Source organism: Astyanax mexicanus, chromosome 2, assembly GCF_023375975.1.
Source record: "Astyanax mexicanus isolate ESR-SI-001 chromosome 2, AstMex3_surface, whole genome shotgun sequence".
In the NCBI taxonomy this organism is placed as follows: Eukaryota; Metazoa; Chordata; class Actinopteri; order Characiformes; family Acestrorhamphidae; genus Astyanax; species Astyanax mexicanus.
In genome coordinates, this window is record NC_064409.1 from 60,079,250 (window position 1) to 60,106,253 (window position 27,004).

At 38.6% G+C, this 27,004-nt stretch overlaps 1 protein-coding gene across 3 annotated transcripts in view; it reads right to left on the bottom strand.

The window, feature by feature from the left end:
* The window catches only part of cd44b (CD44 molecule (Indian blood group) b), a 32,961-nt gene extending 6,237 nt beyond the window's left edge, over nucleotides 1-26,724 (bottom strand). The window contains exons 1-5 of one of the 3 annotated variants that reach the window (XM_022671916.2): nucleotides 26,228-26,724; nucleotides 5,399-5,567; nucleotides 4,784-4,920; nucleotides 4,414-4,479; nucleotides 2,305-2,712 (exon numbers count right to left, since the gene is read on the bottom strand). In XM_022671916.2, the coding sequence (XP_022527637.2) occupies nucleotides 2,305-2,712; nucleotides 4,414-4,479; nucleotides 4,784-4,920; nucleotides 5,399-5,567; nucleotides 26,228-26,318 (871 nt within the window). In that variant the 5' untranslated portion in view covers nucleotides 26,319-26,724. Of the gene's footprint in view, nucleotides 1-2,304; nucleotides 2,728-4,413; nucleotides 4,480-4,783; nucleotides 4,921-5,398; nucleotides 5,568-26,227 lie in introns of all 3 variants that reach the window. The other 2 variants (XM_049475226.1, XM_049475225.1) reach the window with 2 other exon arrangements.
* Nucleotides 26,725-27,004: the final 280 nt, after the last annotated feature.

A 27,004-nucleotide genomic window follows, 5' to 3' on the forward strand; every position in this document is an offset into this window, starting at 1 on the left:
TTTAGGGAATTTTGTAGGAACATTTGAAACTTGTTAGCTGGTGCCCTTTTGGCCACACAGACTATATCAGAAATGCCATTGCTCAGAACAATTATTTTACACAGTATGTATTGTATTGTATTTTGATTTTTGCTGTTTTTCCCCATTTTTTAAAACCAAGTTTTTAGCCTAGATGACAAACTAGTGATAATTTGTCAGCTTTCCCTCACTACAGAAGAAAATGAACACTAATAGGTAACATTTTACAATAACAGTACTTACTACAAAATGTCTCATGTAATTATTAATTGACAGTAGTCAAGACATTATTATTCATTACAACAATACATTTTTGAACAAATATGACAATTTAATATAATTTACAACATTCTTAAGCATTAGAAATGTCTTAATTGATGTCAGTTGATAATTGAGACATTACTTTAACATTAAATAATGTGTATTACTCTAGTTCTACTCTGTATAAGTCTAGTAGTAACTGTTATTTGTAACCCTAATTATAAACTGTTATCTACCCAGTAATGTTTGTTTTGTGCTTGTGTGTGGGAATCGACAGGGAGGTGTGAAGTGCCAAAAGCCACAACCCAGCAACAGAGAGAAGCAGATAGCGAGAACCAAAAAACCAAGGTGTCAGGTCAAAGATAGCAGAATCAGAAATCGGTGAAAGAAATGCAACATCCCTGTTTGCAATGAGCATAAATATATAAACATCTAATGAGGATATTTCTGGCACACTCATAGAAGAGAGCAGGGTCCAATCAATTGTGCATCTAAGAGTTAAGATAAAAGGATTCTGAGATGCATCTGTCCAAATCGGATTGTACTCATAATTTTAACACCCCCCCCCCCCCCAAATGTGCTTTAGATCTGATTTGCAAAAATCTGATTTTATGTGGTTTCTAGCTGTCCAGGCTAAAAAAATCAATCTGGATACAATCTAGATCTGTCAAAATCGGATTCGGGATGGCAGTCTGAACACAGCTTAAAGCAGCCCATCAGTTTCTCTCTTACCAAGGTAAAAGCACATTCACAGGGCCACAGGGCCACAGGACCATTTAGGTTGTGGATCCTTCTTAGAATTCACAGTGACACCAATATATCAGTAGCCGGCAGGGTGTGTTTGTGTGTCCACAGAATGCTTTTTTTTCAGTGAAGTCGATGGAACTTTAAAGTTTCTTCTCCAGTTCACCAGAATTAAAGTTCTTCCCTATGAAACGCTGGTTAACTCATTAAAAAAGTTCTTTACACATTGCATAAAAATGTGATTCTTCAAAGATACACTCTATACACATTTTTTTTGAGGGAACCGTCTATAAGTGAAAAGCAGTGGTTTTTAAGCTGTGGTAGGTCTAGCATCACAATGTGGTACACCAGATACCAGATGATCTTTTTTATATTAAGGATTAAAATCTATACATTTTCATGAATAATAATGTAATTTAACCTGTATTTAAACCTGTATGTAAGCCCATACCTCAGTTCTTTTCACAACCATTACTGCAGTACTATAATTATTATTATCACTTTCATATGCTCTATCACAGGACCCTGTGAAATACTACATTAGGATTAATAGCTAAATAATTAATTTAGGATTCAGGGGGATGCCATGTAGACCGTGTATTTCACTACATCATCATTTAAGCTCTATCAGGATGGGATTAGTTTCTCAGGGGGACGTCTGTGCGACAAGAACTCTTGCATCCGGACTGCAATTGAAAAAAACAGGAGGACCAGTGAGTTTTTTTGGCTTTCTCGATCACATGACATCGCATTCAGCAGCTCCTCCATTTCCACTCACTGTTGTGTGCCCAAAGTGTAATTATGGTGGACAAATAGCCATTTTATTAAACGCGAGGAGACGAAACTCAAACATTTGTATCGGGACAGGACTAAAATTACTGGAGGACCACGGAGAAAAACGGTAGGTAATTCAGCCTGTAATTTTCTCATAGGTCGTCTGAGAAAAACATATACATGGTTGTTCTGGACGGGAATAAAATCACAGAGGACCCCCCATAAAAGAGAAAATTACCCCAGCACCCCCTGAGAAACTAATCCCGTCCATATAGGGCTTTACACTCCTGTTATTTCCCTCTGTCTCAAGCTTACTCCATTAATCAGAAACAATAATCAATTATTATCATATTGCAACATTGGGCAAGGCACACTTAGTGGCCCCAGAAGGTGGTATTTAGAAATTTGAAAGTTTAGAAAGTTTGAGAACCACTGGTATATAATATCATGATGTGCACAAAGCTGTGAAACCGAAAATAGCCTGAAGAGAGAAAAAAATTGCCTTACTAGTTGGACTCTGGGTGGTCTCCTCTGTGGCAGCCGGGTGCCCTGATGTGCTCTGTGTGTATTCAGTGTGATCCAGGGTTTCCATGTGTGTTTCCCCCATGCCTGAGCCTGGGGTGTCCTGTACAGGCACTCTGGTGGTGATCTTCTTTTCAGCTTCATCCTCCTCTGTGGTCTGCTGTGTTTGGGGCTCAGGCTGAGCATAGCTCGCTGTGCTCTGGACTTCAGTGTTTCCAGCAGGCTCAGTGGTCTCCAGTACAGTAGACTGTGTGGTCTCAACATCTTCATCTGCATCTGTCTCATTGTGAGCACTTACTGAGGTGTGTGGGGCAGTGGGGATAATTTCAGGGCCAGCAGTCGTATAGGAATCATCTGGATCTTCAGTTTTAGGTTCAGCATCACTTGGATCTTCTGCCGTGTGGTTGTCTTTTGTGACAAAAACAGTAAATGGGTGTGGGGTTACACCAGAAACATGAGTGAGGCATTTTAAGGCTATGTTGCAGTGTTAATACTTCTCATAAATTTTATTAAATTAACTGACACAAATAAAGACTGAAAGTATGATATATGAGATAAATCATAAAATAAATTATAGCAAGAATTATTATTGACATGTTTGACATTATTAGCACTGTAAATGCTGGTTTAGGGATACAGACTCCCTCAGAAAAGAGATGCAAGGATTAATGTAGCAGTCCAGATTATTTTGTTTTCAAACTGAAATCAGAAGCATTTCTGAGTGGAGAAGGGACAGAACATTGTGTTTAATGGCACCAGTGTGCTGAAACGACCATCCCTGCTTAGCTAATATATTCATTCTAAAAACAGGGGTGTCGGGTCGCTTTTCGCAGGAGATTTTCTGGCGTCTCGCGTTCTCGCGTCTTTATGGGCTTACGTCACATATACAGCCTCTAAAAGAGAATTCAGCTCAGTTTTACTGAACGCGAGCTGCTGGTGGAGCACTGGAGACTTCAGAAGGGGAAACTCAGAGCTCAGTAGCTCATTCATTTACACTGACAAAACTTATGGACATTAGCTTTAAAAATATTTTTTCAGTGTATTCCGTACGACTAGTCACTAATTCTAGGTGAAAAAAAGAACATACACTCCCACAAGCAGGCCTAGTTTTTTGATAGGATTTAAGAATTTAAACTAGCATAATAATAACTCTAATCCTACAACAGCTCATTAGTTTTATTTTTACTTGGGCTGGAATATACACTTTAAGTTCTTACTAAAGGACACACACTTTATCTGCATTTTACAAGCCAAGAAATCATTTACAAAACCAAAACAAATGTGAAAGAAAAGGCTTGAGGTAGTACAGTAGCATTATAGGATTACACTAATATGACTCCATTGTTATCCATCGATCTACAGTTCTCATGAGCATTGTCCTGTCACAAAATTACATAGTACAATTTCTAGCAGGCTGAGACCAAAGTAGCTACAATAACGGCACTTATCTCCCTTCAGAGTAGAGTAGGTCAGTAGAGCAGCAACATGCTTTTGAAGCTGCTATTTTGAGGAAAAATGGTCAATATTCAAAGGGAAGCTTAAACAGACGATTTTCTTTCTATTTTTCTACTTAGAATAAAATTCCATATGGGAAATCTGCACTTTTAGAGGATTTTAAATGACTTTTTATGGATTTGTATACTCTATTCATCACTGTCTACAAGTTATAAGGTAAATGTTAGAGGTGATCATAAACTGTCATGACAATACCTGTATAAGCTGTGAGGTGTTATCTTGTGAATGAGGTTGAGCACTGGCCAGTGTGCCCAGTGACAAGTGGATATAAATTACTGTAGTATGAGCTGTAACCTTTAATAGTGATTCTTCAAGGGATCTTCAGAAAACTAATGATTACAAAATGATTTCAATTGGCACCAAAACAAGTTATTTAATACATTTTAGCCTGAAGTTACATTAAATTACATTGCATTTAGCAGAAACTTTTGCAATGTTGTATAACTTCATGCTAAAATTGTTTTAAATGACTCAAGTAAATCCCATTTAGCTTAAAGTATACATCTAAAATAATCTAAATAGTATATACCACTTATATTATGTATATTAACATTGAACTTTAATACTAAAAGTTCTTACCTGGTTTAGGTACAGGATCAGCAGCAGCACCAGGGTTCACTGTATTGTTACAGTTTTTATCATCGTCTGGTTTGGGAGACACAATTGCATTGTTAGTTTTTTTAAAGAGAGGTACTGGTTTGGAATACATGGAGCCTCTGATTCATTTGCCTTTATTCTAATGACAGTAAAGTAACAATCACACCGGCTCCGGTTGTGTACACATGTGTCCCAAAGCAAAAGCTCTTCTCACGCTACAGCACAATCACTGAAGCTCTTTCAATCCTTTCAATCCCACAGCTCAAACTGGGTAAGCATAGTGTTAACGACTTACAGTAAATTATAGTAACTTTCCAGACCCAACCTTGTTTTTTTTCTTCAGTGTAACTACCTGTGTTGTCGTAGCAGAAGGCATCGTACCCAGGGTCCGTAGGTTTGAAAACGATAACTCCAGTAAGGCCAGCTCTACACAAGGGGTTTGATTTCTGGCGAACAATGGCGATGTCTCCATTACTGATCCAGGCATACCTGTGCACATACAGTAGTACAGGTTAATTACTATCTACTGTGTTTACATCACTGTGCCTTGACTAAGAAATTTGAGTAAACTTGCAATTAACCACTCACCTCTGTAATCACATTTTCCCAGTGTAATAACCCACTCAGACAATGCCTTTATATTTCTAGGTAAGAATAGGTGGAGGAGCTGTTTTGCATAAAGGCAATTAAAGTGACATTTGTTTAGGGCCTGAGCACTCACTACATACAAAGTAGGACTTAAGGACTACTATGTTTTGGATGTACAGTACATTGGGTAGAATAATGAACTACAAAAGTTCTTTGTTTATGTTTTATCATTTGTCCAGTGTAGCAGACACTGGGCTTTGATGTTGTCATAATGTAGTGGTTATATAATGGTAATGGTATTGATTTTCATGTTGATTTTTGCTCACATTTTGTTTGATTTCATGAACTTACAGGAGTACTGAGTAGACAGTACACTCACCTGCACATCTCCAGGCCAGTGGCGTGAGAAGCATTCAGTTGTTCAGCACTGGCCAGTGTTGCACCCAAAACCTTGCACAGCTCCTCGGCTTCAGTAAAATTCAAAGAGTGACGCTCATCACCCTGAACATAGAATACCCCCTTGTGACTACAGCTCTTCACCTTCGCAACTGCGAGAGAGAGAAAGAAAGAGAGAGAAAAAGAGAGAGTTAATATTCAAAATAAATACAACAGAAATTTTAATTTGTATTGTGGATCTCCAAACATGTTTAGTAGTCACCTTCTTTCTATGTGATTTATAGTTTTTAACCGTGACTATGACTTGGCCTCGTTACTCCACCCCCAATGCTACAATATGTTTATTATTCTGTATTTTCTAAGTGTAGCAAAAGCATGACATAATATTAAATGTTACTCTATTAGAGAATGGAATAGCCCATCCATCTGTGCCCACTAAGACTCATCACTTCATTCAAACTCACATTGCCTTGCCATGAGCACACAGGCCAATGTTAAATATCACTAACAAATGTGTGAACATCCCACAACTCTTACAGGTTAAGGTGTTTCCCAGGCCATCCCCTGAGGCAACACTTGTGGATACATTTACATAATGACATCCCATGACTTTTGGCATTCAAGTATATTGCAAAATAGCAGAGCTCAAACTGCATGGATATTAATACATTTACAGTAGGTTCATTTTGTTTATATATATGTAACAATTATCAATCTTTAATTCAATGGTGTTCAGATTTACTGAATCTTAAAAATAAAATTATATCTTAAAACGAAGAAAGTTGGTGCAGTACGACATCTTAACTTGTAAATAAAACTTAAACTAAGAAAAATCTGATTAATCATAATATCTCAACATATTCTTGAAACAGTGAATGGGTTTACATGCACTTCATAAGCCGATTACTGCAGAACATCAGAGTTTGTCAGTAAACAGATCAACATGTTTACATGAAATTGGGTAATCAGATTATGGGGAAATTCTGAGTTAACATGAGTCTGGCAGTAAGTGTTTTGAGTTTTGTTTTCCTGCAGATGCTGTGTTAAATGCTGTTTATTTTTTTCCAAGACCATGGACTGTTTTTAAGAATGTACATTGTGGTTTAAACATTTGCAATATTCTGCCATGCTTACAGTATTTCAATATTTTGTGATATATTGTATTAAAACCCTTGTGATAAGATGACCATTACGATTTTCAGACCTTACTCAGAGAAAATCGGGGTATGATTTTTTTCATGGAATACTTGAATTATCATATAACTGCAGAAATCTGTTTGTAATCAGATTATGAAGTGCCATAATGAAAAAAATAACATTCAGAAGATGTTGATTAAGATTCAGATATATTCAGATTAAGAAGTTGTAGTTTTTGAAATACAACAACCACTGTATCTCCGACTTATTGCAGCTGTCAAGACAAATCAATTCAGTGAGATGCATATCTGATTCACAATCTGACTCAGAGCAGGTGTGCAAAACGCAACAAAAAAGGGACAGACATAAAGACATTGTGAAATGAAGCACATGATCAGAATAGCAACTGAAAACACCAACAGGATTTGACTTTGAATATTATTCAAATCTTCTCTTCTTTCGTTCTCTCTCAGATTTTCTCTCATGTTTACTGTAAGACAGTACCCACAGGGAGTCGTACTAGATGAATATAGATACAGCAAAAAAAAAGACACTTGGGGCTGTGAGGGGCTCTGTCACCATGGACACCTGTTCCCTGGATGATCCCCGACAGTGCAGAACCATAGTTCTGATGTAATTCGGTGAAGAAGGTGATATAAGGCCAATGTTATTTGCTAAAGAGCTGAGATCAGTTTAGTTCATGTAGGAGGTACATAATATAGTATATTATACAGAAAAACAGATGATATAGGAAGTTACCATACAAAATTATTATAGTGTAAAACAGTAAAATCTTTTTTTATATGCAGGAGTTTGTTTTATAAAGGCTCTTTGCAAAGCAAAGCACAGCCTAATGAAATAAACCTTTATTTTTTTATTCTGGCTTGAAGCCCACTAGCTGTATTATTTCAGAAAAGTATTTTGAACACAACACAAAAATATCAGGGTCTTGAGGGGTTTCATTTAGCTTACATCCTCCACTTCCACAGAAGATTAGCTGGCAAATAGCTAACCAGCTAATTACTAAATATTTAGAGCTTCTCATTACCTCAGTTGTTTTATTATATACTCAAGAAATTACTAAATAGTTATGTTTTACACTAGCTAGCTGGATATATTGTATAAATAACTCTTGAGATTGGTACACTGTGCTATTGCCGGATTCCCACGGAGCTGAGTCTATTGTTGACAGAGTTAAATGCAACACATTAAACCAAACGCATACACATCTGCTTTTACCATTTCATAGAAGATACACCAACACCAGAACATCCTAACCCAGAGAAACGCAGGGTTCTGATTTATGAAGCTCCAGTAAAGCAAGTGTGTGTTGTGTTGTTTATCAGCTACACACCCCGTCTCCCTACATTTTTAGGTTTTCTCTATAGCTAATGTCTTCTCTCACAGACTCACAGTAGTGAGCTAACTTGGTAGCTAATGGTAGCTTAGCTAGCTAATAATATAAGAACATTTATCGGTCGAACACAGCCCTCGGCCAAAGAAACAGACAAAAATGTAGTCATAATTTCTTTGGTAACAATTCCAATACAATAAATTATTTATTGTATTGGAAATAAACACTTAACTTTTCCCATTTGTTTATAATTTTTTTTCTTAAAAAGAAAAAAAAAACAGTAACCTTAGTTACTCCCGGGTAACGTAGCTAACTTGCCAGTAGCGTTATTATGCTAATGTTAGCTAGCTTGCTGCTAATGTTAGCTAGCTTTTAGCTAAAACTTAGTTCTCTCTCCGGTAACATAGTCTGTTAACTCCCCACTAACATTAGTATGCTAGCTAGCTTGCTGTTAACGTATGTTTGTTAGCTCACTGCTAATTTTAGCTAGCTCCCCGCTAATCTTGTTTTTCTCCCCGGTAGCGTATCTAACTCCCCGCTAAAGTTAGTATGTTCTTTCACAAAAATGTAAGACAATTTAAGATCTTAAGTACCCTGATTTTATTTCAAGACATTTTAAGGACCCGTGGGAACCCTGTTTCCTGCTAAAACTTACGATGGTTGCTTTTGGCCCTAAAATAACAACAAAAAAAATAACAACAGGCTATTGAGCTAACAAGAAAACAATTAGAAACTAACAAAGTAACTTAGTTATTTTTAAAATCAATTAATTCATAAAGTAACTTACTAACTTTTTAAAGGAGTAATTAGTAATCAGATAACTTTTTGAAAACAGCTATGCCATCACTGATCATAACAAAGCAGTGGTTCTCATGTCTAGTCCATGAGACCTCCTCCTACCCTAATGTTTTAGGAGCTTCCTTGCTCTAAAACATCTCATTCAAATGATCAGCTTATTATCAAAAGACAAAATCTAAATTAGGTTTTTTTATATTCATAGGGACTCCTAAGCTTCCAAAAATGTAAATTTTCCGCCAAAAAAATATAATTTGTGCCATAGAGGGTTAAATGAAAAAAGATTTTTTTCCCCAAAAATTGTCCTCATGATCTGATCAGACTTTGTTCATAACAAAAACACTTGAGCAGATTGTTGTATACACAGTTTCTCTAGACACAATCGCTAAACTGAGGAAACACACAGTTAACACTCGCCTCAGGGGGAGAATTTAAACTCACTACTGAAATTAATCTTGAAGATGCACAAAAAATAACAAAACAGTGCTCTGAAGCACACCATTTAAAATTTTAGAAGTCCTGCCATGGTATTTAATTAAATTGTATTGGTATTTAATTTTATTAAAATATCTGTTAAAAAAAATACAAAAATAAATCAATAAAAATAAATAAAAGTGGAAACTCTTCATGGCTTCTAATGCACAAGTCATTTAGTCTGCATGCTCTTTAGAAGTGTTAAAGGACATTACAAATAATTTTAATATAAAAGGAGGGATAATAATACAAACAACTCTCTCTGGTTAAATGCAGACAGCTGGCTTTATAATTGAAGATCTGATGATCTGTCAATCCATTCTCAAAACAGATCATTATCCACATACTGTTCCTCTCTAGCTATAATAAATCAACACACTGCCATCATAAATCATAATGTCAGACAGCTCCTAACAGTCCAAATTTCACCAAGGTTTCCAATCTCCATGGCAACAAGAGATGGACAAATATTGATTCTCTGTCACGAGTCAGTGTCAGTGTTCAGCGCTGTTCACGACTAAGTCTGCCTGCTGTTTCTGCATTAAACATCCTTTCATACATCCGGTGAAAATGAGTCTTTAGCTGTGAGTATCTCAGCAGTTCTAAGGAAACCCTTTCTCATCTGCCTATCAGTGCACTGTTGACAGTACGTTTCCATGGTGACTTTCACAAACAACACTTCTTTATTTCACGCTGCAAACACAACCGAAATGTTCTTTACGCCACTGCACTGCCTACAAACAACCGTGTGACTCACAAACAGTATTGTGCAAAGGTTTTAGGCACCTTTAAAAGTTAAAATGGAAACGCTAGATATATAAGCAAAAAGTGTTTATTTTTCCCTCAGTAAAACATTATTTTTTTATTAAATACCATGAACTATAAACAATTTTAGTGATTTTACATCAATGTGCTCATCATAACGTCTCACATCAAGTAAAATCTGGAACTAAACTCAGTTCTAGCTGAGAATTTTGATTAGTTAAATTTTAAAATTACTTTTTTTTTCCAAGAGAATTTATTTTTTTACTTTTTGTTTTATTTATATTTACTTGCATCTGTTCTAATGTGATCTTTTGTAGAGACACATTGTTTTAAATATACGCTTAGATGCTTAAAACCTTTGCACAGTACTATAAGTCATATGACATGTAGAGATAGAAACATTACAGTCAATAGTGATATATGATCTAGAGGAATTTCACTGCGTAAAGGGCAATAGCACAAGCCTAAGCTGAATACCCTGATCACTGTGATCTCAGACAGCACTACATCCAGAACTGTCATTCAACAATAGCTGATGGAACCACATAATTCAACAATAGCTGATAGAACTACATGGGAAAGGGATTACAAATCTTTGTTTAGCAACGCAATTTGGAAAACTTTGCTGTGCAAAACATATTTGGGCTCAGAGGCATCTAAAATGGTCTATTACATAGTGTAAACGAGCATTGTGATAAGACAAATCAATATTACAGCTCTTTTTTGGAAGAAATTGATGTTATGAGCAAAGGACCAAGACTGTAATCAGTAACAAGCCTAAAAGCCAGGGTGTGGAAGTGTTATGGTTTTATAAACATCAAAAACATCGTAATGGAACACTTTAATTCCTGCATTGCATCAATACTTTGAAAAGCAAGCAACATTGTTATCTACACAGTGATAGCCAGCACTCTCTCTTTCTCTCTCTCTCTGTGGCAATATCAGTCCTTCCATCAGAAAAGAGGAAACACTAGACACCGTCATAAAACGTAGAGTGCCACTATGAGGTGTCAGTTAGTTTACACACTGAGGCCACTACACTGACATGGACGTAAATCACAGGATCTTATTAACTAAAGTACGCACGTAGTTAATCAGATTCAAGTCAAATGTGATTTTGTGTTGCTCCCATTAGACCATCTTCTGTGCCTTTTTTACAAGAACTCTGGTTATTTCTCCAGATTCACCCTGAAGACTGTTTATCATCATAAATGTTGCTATAGTAATTTTATTTGAATCTCCCTCTTAGTGGCTGTAAAATAGTGCATATTTAGGGTGAACATATTTTTTGGTTTCAAAAAAGAGGACGCAATGGTTAGGATGTGGCCAAGAGGCTTCATGTTCCTTCCTGTGATGACAGTAGGAAGTTAAAAACCTCTGAAACCTCGAAAACCATACAACTATGTGAGTGAACATGTAATGTACAATATTTACCCATTTACTAGTATTAACAAATATCCTGAACTAAACTTTCTTTCCCAATTGTGTCATGGGTAAAGTAAAATAAATAAATAAAATACATTTTCACTATTCCTTATTTGAATTCACCACACTTCATATTTTACTAACAGATAAAAAACATATTACAGCTGTTATTTAAAGCATAATTATATGAGAATTGGGATTTCTTGCTTCTGAGCTCCTCCTACATTTGTAAAGTAAATTTGGACATTAAAACACCGCTAAAGCATGGAAAGAGAACTATCACTGATAGAATCATGCGGGCAATATAGTAGGGCTGCAATGATTAGTCGATGTAATTGACAATGACTCCAAATGTTTGTTGATTCGACCTAATATTAATAGCATGTCACAAAATACTGGGGACAAAAACACAATATTTTAGACAGTTTACACTAAACTCTAGAAACAGAAAGCTAGAAACAGAAGCCGTACCCACAGCAAGCAGAGAGGGAGGGCATGGCAGAAATAATCGTTGACTGATCGACTAATCGGAAAAATAATCGACAGATTAGTTGACTACTAAAATAATCATTAGTTGCAGCCCTATAATGCAGTTGATACATTTTACAGGATTCCTATACAAATATGATTCAGGTTATCAAGGCATATCACAATACAATATTATCACAATACACTGTTTAGGATAACAATAGTATCACAATACTGTGATTCTGAGAGACTCAATATATTACAAAACAATTCTCAATGATACTATGGGGGCATCTGTGTTACAGAAGAGGATAAAATACTCCCAAATCAACAAATACCACAGTCTGTGTCCGAGTAAGTCTTGAGTTGTTCCTGATCATGCAAAGTTGAAAGGAAACAAGCCTAAATGCACGAGAATAAATACTGTTCATTATGTACATTGATGATGACTCTTACAGTTTACTCATGCAGAGACATGTTTTATAAATAGTAAAAAGAGCTTTATTGTAATCTCAAAGAAAGGTTTGTACTGAATGACTAACATCGATTGTACAAGTAGCAGCTGGTGTAAAGGCTGAGTTGTGTATGCACTGGATACTGGATACTGGTGGAGGAAAACATGCCAAGCACAAAAACTGTGATTAAAAACCAGGGCTATTCTATCAAATATTAATTTCTGAACTCTTAAAACTTTGTCAATGCTCTAAATGACAATGTTTTTATTTGGAATTTGGGACAAATGTTTCCGTATTTTATAGAATAAAACAACAATGTTCATTTTACTCAAACATAAACCTACAAATAGCAAAATCAGAGAAACTGAATCAGAAATTGAAGTGGTCTTTTATTTTTGTCCAGAGCTGTATACCATCTGTCAAACATGATAGAGGTGCTGATACTGTCTGGACATTTATAGCTGGAAATGGAATTGGGTCACTGGTGTTCACTGATGATGTGACTGCTGACAGAATAACAGGATGAATTCTGAAATACAGAGCTATTCTTTCTGCCCAAAGTATGATTTAAACATCTTAATAAAGCAACCTAAGAGCTTTCTAGGGCTAAGAAATGTAGTGTAATTAAAGGTCTGATCAATCATCTGATCTCAAACCAAGTAAACACATTTTTTTTTTTATAAAACTGAAAGCATTATGACTCACAAATAAAGATACAACTAAGGATGCCTGCAGAAGGAACTGAAGAAGGACTGGCATGGAAAAAATATGTATTTGGTAATGTTCATGGGTTCCAGATTTCAGGCAGTCATTGATTGCAAAGGATTAGCATCCTAATATTAAATATAATTCATTTATTTTTAATCAGGTTTTACCAACCTCTTTTGAGCCCGTTAAAATAAACACGTGCAAAATGGTCTGGAATTCCTAAATGGTACAGTCTAGAATATATCTGAAAGTCAGATCTTGATTGCTTTGTGACTTTTCTATGGTCAGTAAAATCGACAAAAGCCAAACATCATTGAAAAAAAAAGTATCTTCCCAGCTAAAAATTTTGGGTTAGTAGAAGGTTTTCTGAACCTTACGGTTTAACCTTCTTAGAACGTTAAATCTGTAAAAAAAAAAAAAAAGTTTTATGTTCCTAGAAACGTTCTGGCAACGGCTCTGCAACATCACTTCTGTATTTTGTTTTTTTTAGTACATTGTGATGAAAACCCTTATTATATTACATGTTTTCAGAATGTTTCTGAAAAATTATTTTTGTAACATTGCAGGCTAACATTAGTGAAACCTTTTCAAAATTTTGTAAAAGCATTTATAATGTTCTCCTTTCGCTGGGTTGTCCCATCACTTTTTCCTAAACCACATGACAGCTAAAGAGCATTACACTGACCTACAGGGTATTTTTGTGGGGTCTGAGGATATGATTTCTGCCAGAGTCTGCCAGAGGCATGGACAAATCTAGACAGATGGCACCGGTCACAATCATTAACCTCCACTCTGCTGGAGGAATGTTAAATAAAAGCACAACTTCAGAAATGGAATATCCCATCCATCAGGAATTAAATAACCCATCCATCTGACACCCACTATCAGTCCTTACTCATTCATGTTGCTTTGCCAGGGTAGTGTTCAACCTCACTCAAAGGATAACACCTCACTACTTATACAGGTTTAGATGTTGCAAACAGTCTATTTTACTTTACACTAAAAATGTAGTTTTATTAGATTTTATTAGACTTGTTTTCAATTAAACTCATAATTACGCTCAGCTACATTGGACTGTGTTTAAGCTCAATGTTAGACCTTTCATTTATAAAGTAACACACAGAGGCACAGCTGGTACTACATAGTGAACTGTTAGAAAAAAAAAATATGAAAATGTGCTTCATCCGTTAAAAACTGCATTGTAGCAGAAAGGCAGTCTCCCAAGATTGCATCAGCGTTATAAACATCACAGCTTATAAGGAAGTCAGTTAGGTGAAATATATGCCAAAAGCAGCAGCCAAGACGACCAAGACCTGGAAACTATTCTCCACTGCGGCCAAGAAAGGAAATACAGTACATCCTTTGCAGCTTGCTGCACTGTCTGGGCACAAATGAGGAACTCAAAGAGGAAGATGTGTTTCAACTGACCGTTAATGGCGGTTGGGCAGCGTTGGGAGTGTTGGTGCATTAATTCTGGTCCTTTCTGAGAGGCAACTCAGCAGTGCTACAAACAGATCAGCAAACCACAGTGTCCTCAAGGAAAAGCATAGCCTACAGCCCTGCAGAGCCACTCCAGAGATTAAAGAGAGTGCAGAGTGAAAACGACTCTGTACCCCCATCCAAGGTGTCCACATTTACATGCAAAATGGCTAGTCAAGCTGGTCCACACAAAGTGCTGAGTCCAGCAAGTCCAAAAGCTCTGATTTGCAAAGCAGCCATTGTCACCTAATGAAGTTAAAGGATTGGGGTGGTAAACAAGTAGTGTGAAAAGAAAGAAAGAAAAGAGAGAGAAAGAGAGAGTGAGTGCGATCAGTACAGAGTTGCCTATAGAGAGGTTGCCAGCACCTCCAGCTGCTCTAGGCACTGTCAATATTTCTGCTTTGGCCCCTGGGCTTCCAATTAAAACACAAAGAGTAGGATCAGCAGCATCAACAACAACATAACTGACCTTCCTCAGCCCAGCTGTGCTGCCTCATCTGCATGTAATCTAATGTCTACTGCTAGTACAGAGAGGCGTAGTTACATGGAATTTCATCCTGCTAAGATGAATTTAACCAAAGGGAACTGAACTTTGAAGCTGTTTATGAGTCCTGCTTACTTTGGATGACTTTTGTAATGAATTTCTCAACATTCCACCCAATGACTCTAATGCTGCTGGAAATGTTTTAAGAGATGAGTGCTATCAACATTCAGTGCTGTAGTGTTCCTGCAGGGCAATCGTTAGGGAGCGCAAACCCAGGTATGTCACACCGTCATAAACTCACACACTGGTGTTTACTGTGAAAGCCTGTGCAAGGCACCAAGTACCCATGGTTTATTATTCGTTATTATTGTATACATATTTTATTTAGTACCATCATTATCACCTTTTTACTTCCACGTAAATTAGCTCAAATTATTTGCTTTGATGACACTGCTCTGGACTAGACCCAAAAGAGTGCATGTCAATGAATAATTATTCAGATTTGGCATCTGTACCTTAAAGGTGTACCACAAGGTTAAATTTTGGTCCAGTTTTATTTAATATATATATACAACAGTGCACATGAACATTTACCAGACTTCCAAGATTCGGGGAGTGTCAATAAAAAAAGGGATTTAACAGCAACTGCTGTCTGTCTTTTAAAAGTTTAATCCCATCCACTTGTGAAAACATCAGATAAGGACATGCTTCTGATACTTCTATTTGATATTCTATAATTTCACTCACCCACTGCTCATACTCTGTCCCTTTGCTAGTTTGTCTGGTTTGCAGTATACACAAAGACAGAAGTAAACAAAAAAGTCCCAGATTAAGCATCTCAGACTGCCTTTATTGAGTTTATAGCACATTACAGATTTGTTTTACTGGATATCCAGTTTGTCTAAAGTAAGTAAGTTAATATTTTTTTTTTATTATGAAACGATTTACATTTTTACTCAGCTCTGTTTGCTCCATTTGCAGCTGAGATGATCCAAAGCTGCTATGATCCGCTTGTAAAGTGTCTGACAATGCAACCAATGCCATAGCACAACACTACATGATCAAAACAATTAGATGGTAGTTAGACAGCTCAACTACAGCTCATCTACACCATGTAATACTGCAGACAGTCTCCAGCGTAACTTCCATTGGAATTAGACGCTGGAGATGAAAAAACAGTTTGGAGGATAGAAATTAGATGAAAGATGGGCTTTTGTTTTTGTTTTTGCTATAAATTATACTGCAACCAGCCAGCAGAGGAGCTAGACCTGTGGTGGCTTCATTTTTAGAAGACATTGCACTGACCATATTTTTTTTACAGCCATTAATTCCACCATTTTGTCTAACTTTAATATATAAAAAACAAGAAATACTGTACGAATTGAGATCAATGTAAAATATCAGAAAGAAAATTTCAATAGAAAAGGAATAAAAAAAACTGTATAAAATTAAAAAGTAAAAAATATTAAACGTAAATTGCAATAGAGAGGGAAACATTGGCAGCACTTTAATGGTTCTAACCAGCCTAGTCATTTACATTTCCCACACGCTAGCAGGGTCTTTCCCATCACACCATGCTACCAGCACTGGGAGGGTGAATGTGAACATGTGCTTCTTTGGGGACGCTCAAATCCAGCCAAGAAACTGCTGCTAATGCAATGTCCTTGGACAGCTGAACACACTTGGAGAAGGACACAAACTGCCAATTACTATGGTGGTTAACAGATGCCTGTGTTGGCGAGCATCACGCAGAGTAATGGGGAGGGAGAGAGGGCAATCCTACCCCTCAGAGTCAGCATGAGGTCAATTATACTGTCTCATACTCATAGGCATGGATGGCTGTGGCATCACCAGGGATCAAACTGGCAAGCTACGGCACCAGATTCTATTTGAATACAATATGTTGTGACATGTAATTGACATGCACACCATGTGGAAGCCTTCTAGGTATCTGCTGGTCTGAGGTTATTTCGTAACTTTGGCACACTGACTCAGTAGTGCCCAGCAAGCACCACCTTTCTAATACCTGATGATAACTGGCAGACTAAATAAAATAGTGTGAATAGACGAGGACATTCTTGAATAGTGTGAAAGCAGAGAGTGCAACAATCTAGACCAGTGTAGAAAAAACCTTATAGAGTTGGATGAATGTAAGACAACATTCTAGAACAATTTAAATAAAGAAGTACATTAAGAACAGAGTTACAAGGGTAGAACATTCTAGGACAGTGTGAACAGAGGAGGAACTTCTAAAACAGCACAACAGCAAAAGAATACTCCATTGTAGTGTATTTTAGAACAATGTGGGAATGTTAATGGAGAAGAATATTTAGAACAGAGTTAAGAGAGGAGAACATTCTAGAACATTGTAAACATAGGAAGAAATTCTAGGACAGCACAAAAGCAGAAAAAATGTAGTGTAGTTCATTCTAGAGCAGTGTGAAAATGTTAATGGAGAAGAATATTTAGAACAGAGATAATGGAACGTTCTAGAACATTATGAACCAAGGAGGAAATTCTAGAACAGCACAAAGGCAGAAGAATACTAGTGTAGTTAATTCTAGAGCAATGTGGGAATGTTAATGAAAAAGAATATTTAGAACAGAATTAAAGGAGGGGAACATACTAAAACAGTGTGAACATAGGAGGGAATTCTAGAATAGCACAAAAGCAGAAGAATACCGCAGTGTAGTGTATTCTAGAGCAACGTGGGAATGTTAATGGAGAAGAATATTTAGAACAGAGTTAAGAGAGGAGAACGTTCTAGAACAGTATGAACAATGGAGGAAATTCTAGAACAGCATAAAATCAGAAGAATACTGTAGAGTAGTTCATTCTAGAGCAGTGTGGGAATGTTAATGGAGTAAATAATTTAGAAGAGAGTTAATGGAGCAGAACGTTCTAAAACAGTGAGAACAGAAAAGGAAATTACTGGACAGCATAAAAGCAGAAGAATACTGTAGTGTAGTTCATTCTAGAGAAGTGTGTGAATGTTAACGGAGAAAATAATTTAAAAGAGAGTCAATGGAGCAGAATGTTATAAAACAGTGAACAGAGCAAGAGATTCTAGAACAGCACAAAAGCAGACAAATACTGTAGTGTAGTTCATTCTAGAGCAGTGTGGGAACGTTAATGGAGAAAAATATATATTTGGAACAGAGTTAATGGAAGAGAACACTCTAGAACATTGTAAACAGAAAAGGAAATTCTTAGACAGCACAAAAGCAGAAGAATACTGTAGTGTAGTTCATTCTAGAGAAGTGTGGGAATGTTAATGAAGAAGAATATTTAGAACAGGGTCAACGGAGAAGAACATTCTAGAACAGTGTGAACACAGGAGGAAATTCTAAGGCAGAACAAAAGCAGACAAATACTGTAGTGTAGTTCATTCTAGAGCAGTGTGGGAATGTTAATAGAGAAGAATATTCTAGAACAGTTTATTGAGGTAAACATTCTATAGCGGTGAAGGAAATCATTCTAGAGTTGCAACAATGGAGAAGAATGCTCTAGAACAGTGTGAATGGAAGAGTACTTTTAGCACAAGGTGCTAAACAACATTCTAGAACCAAAGAGGATATTCTAGGACTGTTAGAAAGCAAAAAATTCTAGTACCGTGTAAAGGCAAGAGAACATTTTAGTACAGTTGAAAAGTAATAAAACTTTCCAGAACAGTATTAATAGAAGCATACATTGAGAACCTGCTTAATAAGGAACATTATTGACTGTGAGTGGACAAACAATTATTTATTACTGTTCATGTGGGGTGCAGCCATCTTGGATTCAGAACTAGGGAACCAGGGGTTGGTAAGGCTCTCCTGACTTTTTAAGTAGGAAATCTGACTTGTGCAGGCATTCCTGCAGAAATATCCTACTTGGAACTCGGAAATCCAACATCCAACATCAAGTTCAAATGGAATGCTGCATTATTTACAGTGCATATTGAAATCGTAGTTGAGCAAAGCTACTGTAAAGAGTGGTCCAGTAGGTCAGTAATATAATGTTTTAGGGTCATACATTTAGTTACATTTTATCCGTATGAATAGTATCCAGTCATTACTGCTGCTGCTAGTGTCCACCCCACTGCCAGTCATGGGTCTAAAGGCAGGCAGTGCCTCTGAAACTGGAGACTCTTCTCAGATGCAACTCAGTCATGCAAAGTCACCTGAAGGACACTCTCCTCTCTTTTTTCTCTACTTCTCCATTGTTTTTGAAGGACACTGGCATTAAGGAGGGCTTTTAGCAAAAGCAGCCACTTGAACAAAAAAAAATCCATAGTTTCCCTTTTTTGCTTACTGAAAGCCTTGAGTTTTTTGTAGACCATATTAACAAAACTCTCCTATATATTTAAAATCATATAAACATGTGTGGGAACTGTTTCTAAAAGCCTTAGACTTGTAGAAACAGAGATTTGGGCATGGCAGGAATATTAGGCATGTGTACACAGCTTGTTTTGGAGCACTGCTCTCTAGTCTACAAAGGGCTGAGTGTATATGAAACGAGCGAGAGGAGGGGAGGCGAGCAGGGACCTGGAGCCCCACCGAAAGGCTTTAAAATGTAATTAATAGGTTTAACAGCATTCTGGGAGCTGTTCAGTTCAGCTGAAATATGAGAGTCCTTTCATCCATTTAAGATCACTTTAAACACAGCTTAGTGTCAGAAAGATGGAGGAAGAGTGGGTGGGGCTGAAGATCTATAAAACTGTGTAAAAGTTGTCTTGTGTGAAACATTTAGGGTACAGAAAGTATACGATCTAAAGCACGCAATGCGTGGATTCCTGAATTTTCCTGAGTGCTACTGTCTAAGTGCTGGCTTTATCATCAGGAGACAGCAGGTTTGATCCCTGGTGAATCCCAGGCCAGGGGCTTAGGAAAAGGCATCTGCTCTATGTGGTGTGCCACTTGTCTGTGTGTGACGGTCCACCATATTCTTCTCTGACTGGCTAAGCTCTGTGCTGCAGTCATACTCATACACTATGATCCAGAGATCGCTGGTTCGAATCCTGTTCATGTAGCTTGCCATCAGCTGCCGGAACCTTGAGAGAGCACAACTGGTCTTGCTCTTTCTGGGTGGGTAGATGGCATCTCCCTACATCACTCCTAGGGTGATGTTGCTTAACACAAGGCATCTGTGAGCTGATGTATCAGAACCCAGTCATATGTGCTTTCCTCCTGGCATGCTGTGATGCTTTTTGGCAATGCTTCAGCAGCAGCAGTTTGAAAAGAGACAGTGGCTCTCCTGGTATTGGGGCATCACTAGTGATAGGGGAAGTCCTAATGAGTGGGTTGGATAATTGGCCTTGTAAATTGGGGAGAAAATGGGATACAAATTAAAAATAAACAAACAGAAAAATTCAATAAGGATAAAGCGTTAGTGGACACGTACTATAAACGTTTGCATTCAGAACATTGATTAAATCAGTAAGTCTGTGGAGAAGTGTGTTAGGGCCATGTGATCATTCTACAGTAAGGTGCTCATTGGTGTGATGTACATACAACCTATCAGCACCTATAACAACAAACTAGAAAACTAAATATTATTTCCAATATCCCTTGGAAGCTAAAGAATGCTGCAATAACCTGCAGAATATGTGTTTGTGTAGGGCGTTCAGCAAGTAAATGGGCATAGGATTTCTGCCAGAGTCACTTGTCTGTGTGCATGGACAATTCCAGCCAGAAGCTGCAGGTTACAATCATCACCACCCACTGTGCTGTCCGATGTGTGTGGTAATGCCTTCTATGATGTATTGCTGTTACATACATGACACCGTAAGTTTCTTGAATGGAAATTGAATGTCTCATGCCTCTGGCACCCACCATCAGGCCTTAAAATAAGAATGCCGCTCAGTGTTCACCCTCACTCACAAGATTAATGTACCAGTAGTATGTATAGTGTAGCAGTAGGTGGACCATGTACACCATGGGTTCCTATTCTTAGTCCATGTACCCTGTGCACACTGGGTTCTCCATCATGTAGCACAATTGATTCACCTCATTAGGTGATTAAAATGCTCGTCATGTACCGGGTCAGGTGTGTTGGAATGGGAGTGTAAACCATTTGGACTGGGGCAGGGAGTCAGTGCACTATGGCATGCAAAGCAGTGGGCCCTTATAACAAGGCTAAAGGACCACTTCTTTAGTAAAACAAAACTGGTCCAATGGAAACACTCCAAAGAACCTATTCTGGCACCTTTAAGTCTTAAGAAAGTGGCAAGTTGTTAACCCACAAAACTCTATTGTGCAGTTTCTCTTTCAGTGAGCGTGCTTAGGTTTTTATAAGGGGCAGCTGGTCCTGGATAAAAGTTAAAAGGAGATGTGTGCTGGAAGCAGCACGTGGAGAACCTGGGCCGGCAGGTGATGGTCCTCTCCACCCAGCTGCATTAAAGCCCTCTTTTGTGAGGCCCGAGCCACACAACCACATGGCCTTCCTCACCTTGAAACGTGACACTGCAGGTAGAGTGAGGGTCTGCCACACTGCTGGAGCACATTGAGAACCTAAGGGGCGGTGTGTGTATGTGTATTTGTGTGTGTGTGCGCAAGTGTGTTTGTACATTTTTGTTTGCAAAAATCTGGGTTAATCATTAAGATCAACAAATTGCTATTGACTTTGCTAAGCTTTGCTTTTTTACAAGAACCAAAATGATTTTTTACCACTGAAAAAATATATTTTTTTATTACCTGACATTAAAGGCAGGACCTAGGTCAGCCATAGATCATTTAAATATATATTTATGCCCAATCTCCTCAATTTATATGAACAAATATGCCTGTGTGCGAGTATGTGTTTGAATGTGTGTGTGTGTGTGTAGGGGGCCTTTCCTGCTCTGCACATACCTGAGAGCAAGGCTCTGATCAAATGCTCCTTGTCTACAGTGACAGCAATGGCTGGGCCGCCTGCTGGAGTTTAGTGAGGCTGGCCATATGCCAGTTCGCCAAAAGACAAACACACACACACAAACCCCACACACACCCCTCACACAGCTGCAGGGAAACACAACCGAAAAAGGCCAAAATTGCCCTTCTAACACATGCAATCTGTGATTGGTGGAGAGATTGCTGGAAGATTTTTTTACGCATAAAACAAAAACGAGAACGCCTCTTTAAATCCTACACTGCTGATTGAAATGTCAGCAGATGGAGTGACTAACACAGGAGCAGCATGGAAAGTTTACAGTCACCAGAAAAACATCCCTTTTCTTTTTATAGACTGGAAAACCCTACAGTTTCAAGACTTCCCAGGTGTCACACGTATGCCCACATGATTATAGGTAATGGATCATGTTAAATCACAGCTAGTAGCTTTCTAATTTCACTTCCCCCCCAAAAATTACACTTGAAATAAAACTGAAGTATTTTACTTGTAAATCACATCCAAGAAATTTCAAGAAAGTTATGTTTTTACAATAAGCATGCTATAGTGTCACTGTCAACAGCATGCTTTTTCTAAAAGGGGGACTTTACAGGAGAATTTCTTCCTCTTTTAATGGAAATTAATATGGAGTTATTTTGTTAAATGTAATTGTGGAGCATTTCAAGCTTTTAAGGGCAGGTTGCTTCAACCAACAACTCACCTCAACAAATTCTTATCAATTTATATATTTTTATGCACATCTTAGGCCATTTGTTTGGCAACAAAAACAACAAAAAAACATTAGTCTTTGCTCAAAGTAGTCTTTGCTTTAACATTTGATTTTTTGTTTGACTTTATGGCTGTGTTGTTTAAAGCCCAGGCAGGACGACCAGTGGCCAATCAAATAAAGGTCAATGATAGATAGCTCTAGATAGTTCTGGAAGAGAGCAGAATGCAGAATGCTGAATTCTATTCATTTTTTATATATGCAATTTTAAAATGTACAAAAAGACTGCAGATGGAAAACCTGCAAATCCCATCCTGCAATTTTTGATACTTTTTAACATCTGATAGTTGTTCTATTAAATGTAAAAATTTCATGGTGAATGGACAAGTAGATGCTCTATATGCTGCAAAACGACTTTAAATAAATCTTTTACCTTGACTTCCATTGAAAAAGTTGCCATTTTGGAGAAACAAGATATTTGATATAACTACTGATGATATTATATTTTGAATAATTCAAGTAACTGTTAGGATTTAGTTTTTACTGCATTAATATGAGCAGTATAAGTTATGTAGTGTTTGTAAGTTTGTTGCTGGAGCTTACTGCATGCTACTGCACTCCACAGATTCATACAGATCCACCAAAATGTCCTTCCAAGCTTACAAAGCCAAGGTCACTTTTAGCACCACAGATGGACTGAATCAGGCATGTGCCTGCAGGCATGAGGGGGAGCCTGCCCGTGTGGCTCCAGTGGCCTCTGGCCTGGCTCTTAATGAGCGAAAGTGCAGTAGATACTGTGGCTTTATAGGGACCGGCCCGAGCCACGGCACAGTCTAACCACAACATGACTTCCACTTCCAGACAGCCAATTAGTTTATGTGAGGCTGGCTGGATGCCACGCTGAATGCAGTGCAGTTTTACGCTCTTGTATTATCTCCATGCCACCCAGGCTGCCTCAGGGCATGATAGTGAGAGAGACGAGAGAAAGAGAAACGAGAAAAGGAGAGGGAAAGAGAGAGAGAGAGAGAAGAGTGTTGGGGTGGACTTTACTCAAGGGAAATCTCAACACAGAGCTCATTTTCACAACTCACCTCAAGAGGTTACGATCTGTCTGTCTCTCAATTCATCTGGATCTATTGGCCTCATAATTAATCTCTCTCTCTCTTTCATTCTCTCTCTTTCATTCATTCTTTGTTCTGTCCAGTTTTTTTCTCATTTTTCCTTTTAACACACAGAGATGTGTACAGAGCCCTAAACCCACAAACACCATCCTAAAAAACCCAGCTCCTGTACAGCACAGACATTTACAGCTGCCCACTGGTGGCTCACTGGCAGACAGCCAGACCCCTTCTTACCCCCACCTCCTCCCCCAATTCTCTCTCTCTATATATCTCTCTCAAACATACACAAACACAAGCCACACTCACAGCACAACTGCTGGATGATCTTACTGCTCAATTATGCCACACATTTCCATTCAGTCAAACACAGCTCTAAGCATATGCTTTATCAGCTCAACAGCTAATGCGACTGCAATTATCGTAGCCATATTTTCAGCCCCAAAGTCAAACAACCCATTTTTTAAAGTGTACACACAAATATCCTCACTGCACACTTCCCACTCCAGCTCAGCAAGACCTGTTAGATTCGCCACAAGACCCCCATCCCTGTATGCTCAGCAATGACACACTTGAAACCCCCTCCCCCCAACCCAAGACTGAGACCAAGCTAAAAGAAAAAGAAAAAGCCCAGACAAAAAACATGGACGTGGTAGATGGCAGAAGTACAATAGCAGCGCAGTCGATCAGTTTCCTTTGTGTGTCTGAGTCCACCAGCCTGCACGCTGCCCGAGTCTTCAACAAAGCCTAAGCTCTGAGAGACGCTGGCACTCAGGCAGGCAGAGCAGCAGAGCTGGAGACAGCGGGGCTATTCGCATGATAACGTGGAGGCGTAATAAAATGATAAGTGGCACAAATGATGACACTAAATGATTAACCCACAGCCGACAGCGACACACTCTTCCAGACACAATCTTTATCCCTCTCCGTCTCTGTCTCTCTCACTGTCTGTTTCCAGTCTCAGTCCAGTCTTTCTATCCCTGTCTGTTTCTCTCGTTTCCTAACTCTATCTCTTTTTCTCTCACTGTCTGTTTCTCACATTACCAACCTCTATCTCTCTCTCGATGTTTATTTCTATCACTTTCAATCACTCTCTGTATTCCTTTCCCTGTCTGTTTCTCTCTTTTCCTCTCTTGTCTGTTTCTACCAATTTAGGTTTTTATCTCTATCTCTGTCTGCTTGCCTTTCCCAGTCTCTCTCTCTCTCTCTCTCTCTCTCTCTCTCTTTCTTTTTATCTATTTCCCTCACTTTCTCTCTGTCTCAGCTTTCCTCCTTCTCACTCAGATCTTTCAGTTTTTCAATGTATCTCCTATTGTCTTAGTTTCTTTTAATCTATGTCTCACTGTCTCTTCTCTTTTTTACTTGGCTTTTTTTGGGGATCTTTGCTGTATCTCCTGTATCTTTCTTTAACTGATTGTTTTTTTACCTGCCTATCTCTCTCTCTTTTCATTACTCTCAATCCCTCTCATTGTCTCACCTTCTCTTCCTTGACTGTCTATCTTTCTTTCCTGTCACTCCGCCTTCCTCCATTTCTCTTTCTTTAACTCAACATCTCTTTTGCTGTCTCTCTCTCCATTTCTTTAAACCTCTCTCTCAATCTGTCTCTTTGGCTCCCCTCTCTTTCATTGGCTGTCTGCTGTCTACCTTCCATGTCTCACTCCATTCATTTCTCTTACTCTTTTGTTGTTTTAATCTTTCATCTCTCCATCTCAATGTCCCTCCCCCTCTTTCTCTCCATTTCTCTCCATTTCTCCACACATCTCAATCTCTCTCTGTCCTTTTCTCTTTTATTGTCTCGGTTCACTCTTTTTATTGGCTGTCTAGATTTTTTCTCTCTCTCTGCACTTTCTATAACATTTGCTGTCTTTCATCTCTATTTCTCTGTCATTTCTTTCTACATTTCTTTTCATTTCTCACTGTCCTTCCATAGCTGTCCATCATTCCTGCTTTTTACTTCCTCTATTTCTCCCTCACTTTACATGTTTTTGGTTTCCCTCTCATTTCTCTTTCTCTCCATCTCTCATCCATCTCGTTCTCTTCACTTGCTTGTTTCTGTCCTTCATCTCCTTTTTTCTTTAGCTACTTGTCTTTCCTCTCTTTTACTGTTTCTCTCTCTCTCTCTCTCTCTCTCTCTCTCTCTCTCTCTCTCTCTCTCTCTCTCTCTCTCTCTGTCTGTCTCATTGCTGAGCCGGCAGCCGTCTCCTTTGTCTGTTCTGTCTGCCAGACTAAACGCACGCTGCCTCGCCGCCGACATCCATATATTCCATAGTCACTCACTTACCCACATGTGAACACACACACACACCACACAGACACAGACATCACATACACACACACACACACACTCTCACAGACACACACACTCTCTCTCACACACACGCACACACAAACACAAACATACAAATATATACAATCACCAAAAACACTTCCACATCATGACTGTACAGGAAAATCAAATCCAGAAACAAAGAATATTTATACTATTCTTCTCTCTCTTTCTCTCTCTCTCTCTCTCTCTCTCTCTCTCTCTCTCTCACACACACACATCTCACTCTCTCATCACAAGATTCCACTCACCTTGAGTGGGGCTCGCCCAGGAGGAGGCCAGTAATCCAAAGGTGAGTCCAAGGCAGAACACAATCCACATGCTGGCTGAGAGTGTAGACATGCTGGCTGAGAGTGTAGACAGTAGTGGCAGAGCGAGGGAGACAAACCGTGCTGGAGGGGCTCTCCTCTATTCCTCTGGCTCTTCTCTGACAGCTGAGGGTGCTGAGATTTGGATTGAATGAGAGGCTGAGAGAGAGAGAGAGAGAGAGAGAGAGAGGGAGTGAAAGAGAGAGTGAGAGAGGTAGGCTAAGTCCAGTGCCCTGGGAGCAGGGGAGTTGCAGTTAGCGGTTGTCGCCTGTTGGAGCGGAGAGACTTTGCTCTAACTTTTCAGTGGTGTGTGTGTGCGTGTGCGTGTGTGTAAGAGAGAGAGAGAGCAAGCAAGAGAGAGCAAGAGTGAGAGAGAGAGGGAGATGGTGTCACCATCACCGGCAGTGATAGAGGAAGAGGGTGGTGCATACATGAACACACCCTTGTGCCCCTCCCTCTCTCTCTCTCTTTCTGACTCTCCTCTACCTTCCCCCCTCCTCTTCTCATGCCCTCTCTCTCTCTCTCTCTTTCACTGTGGCTCTTTTTCCTTCAGTTGGAGTCTCTCTCTATTTCTCTCTCTTTGGTTTTAATGTCTAGGTAAAGGTCTCTTAACCCTAATTTAATCAATATATCTGCCTCACATTCTCTCTCTCTCTCTCTCTCTCTCTCTCTCTCTCTCTCTCTCTCTCTCACACTCACACACACACTTTCTCTCTCTCT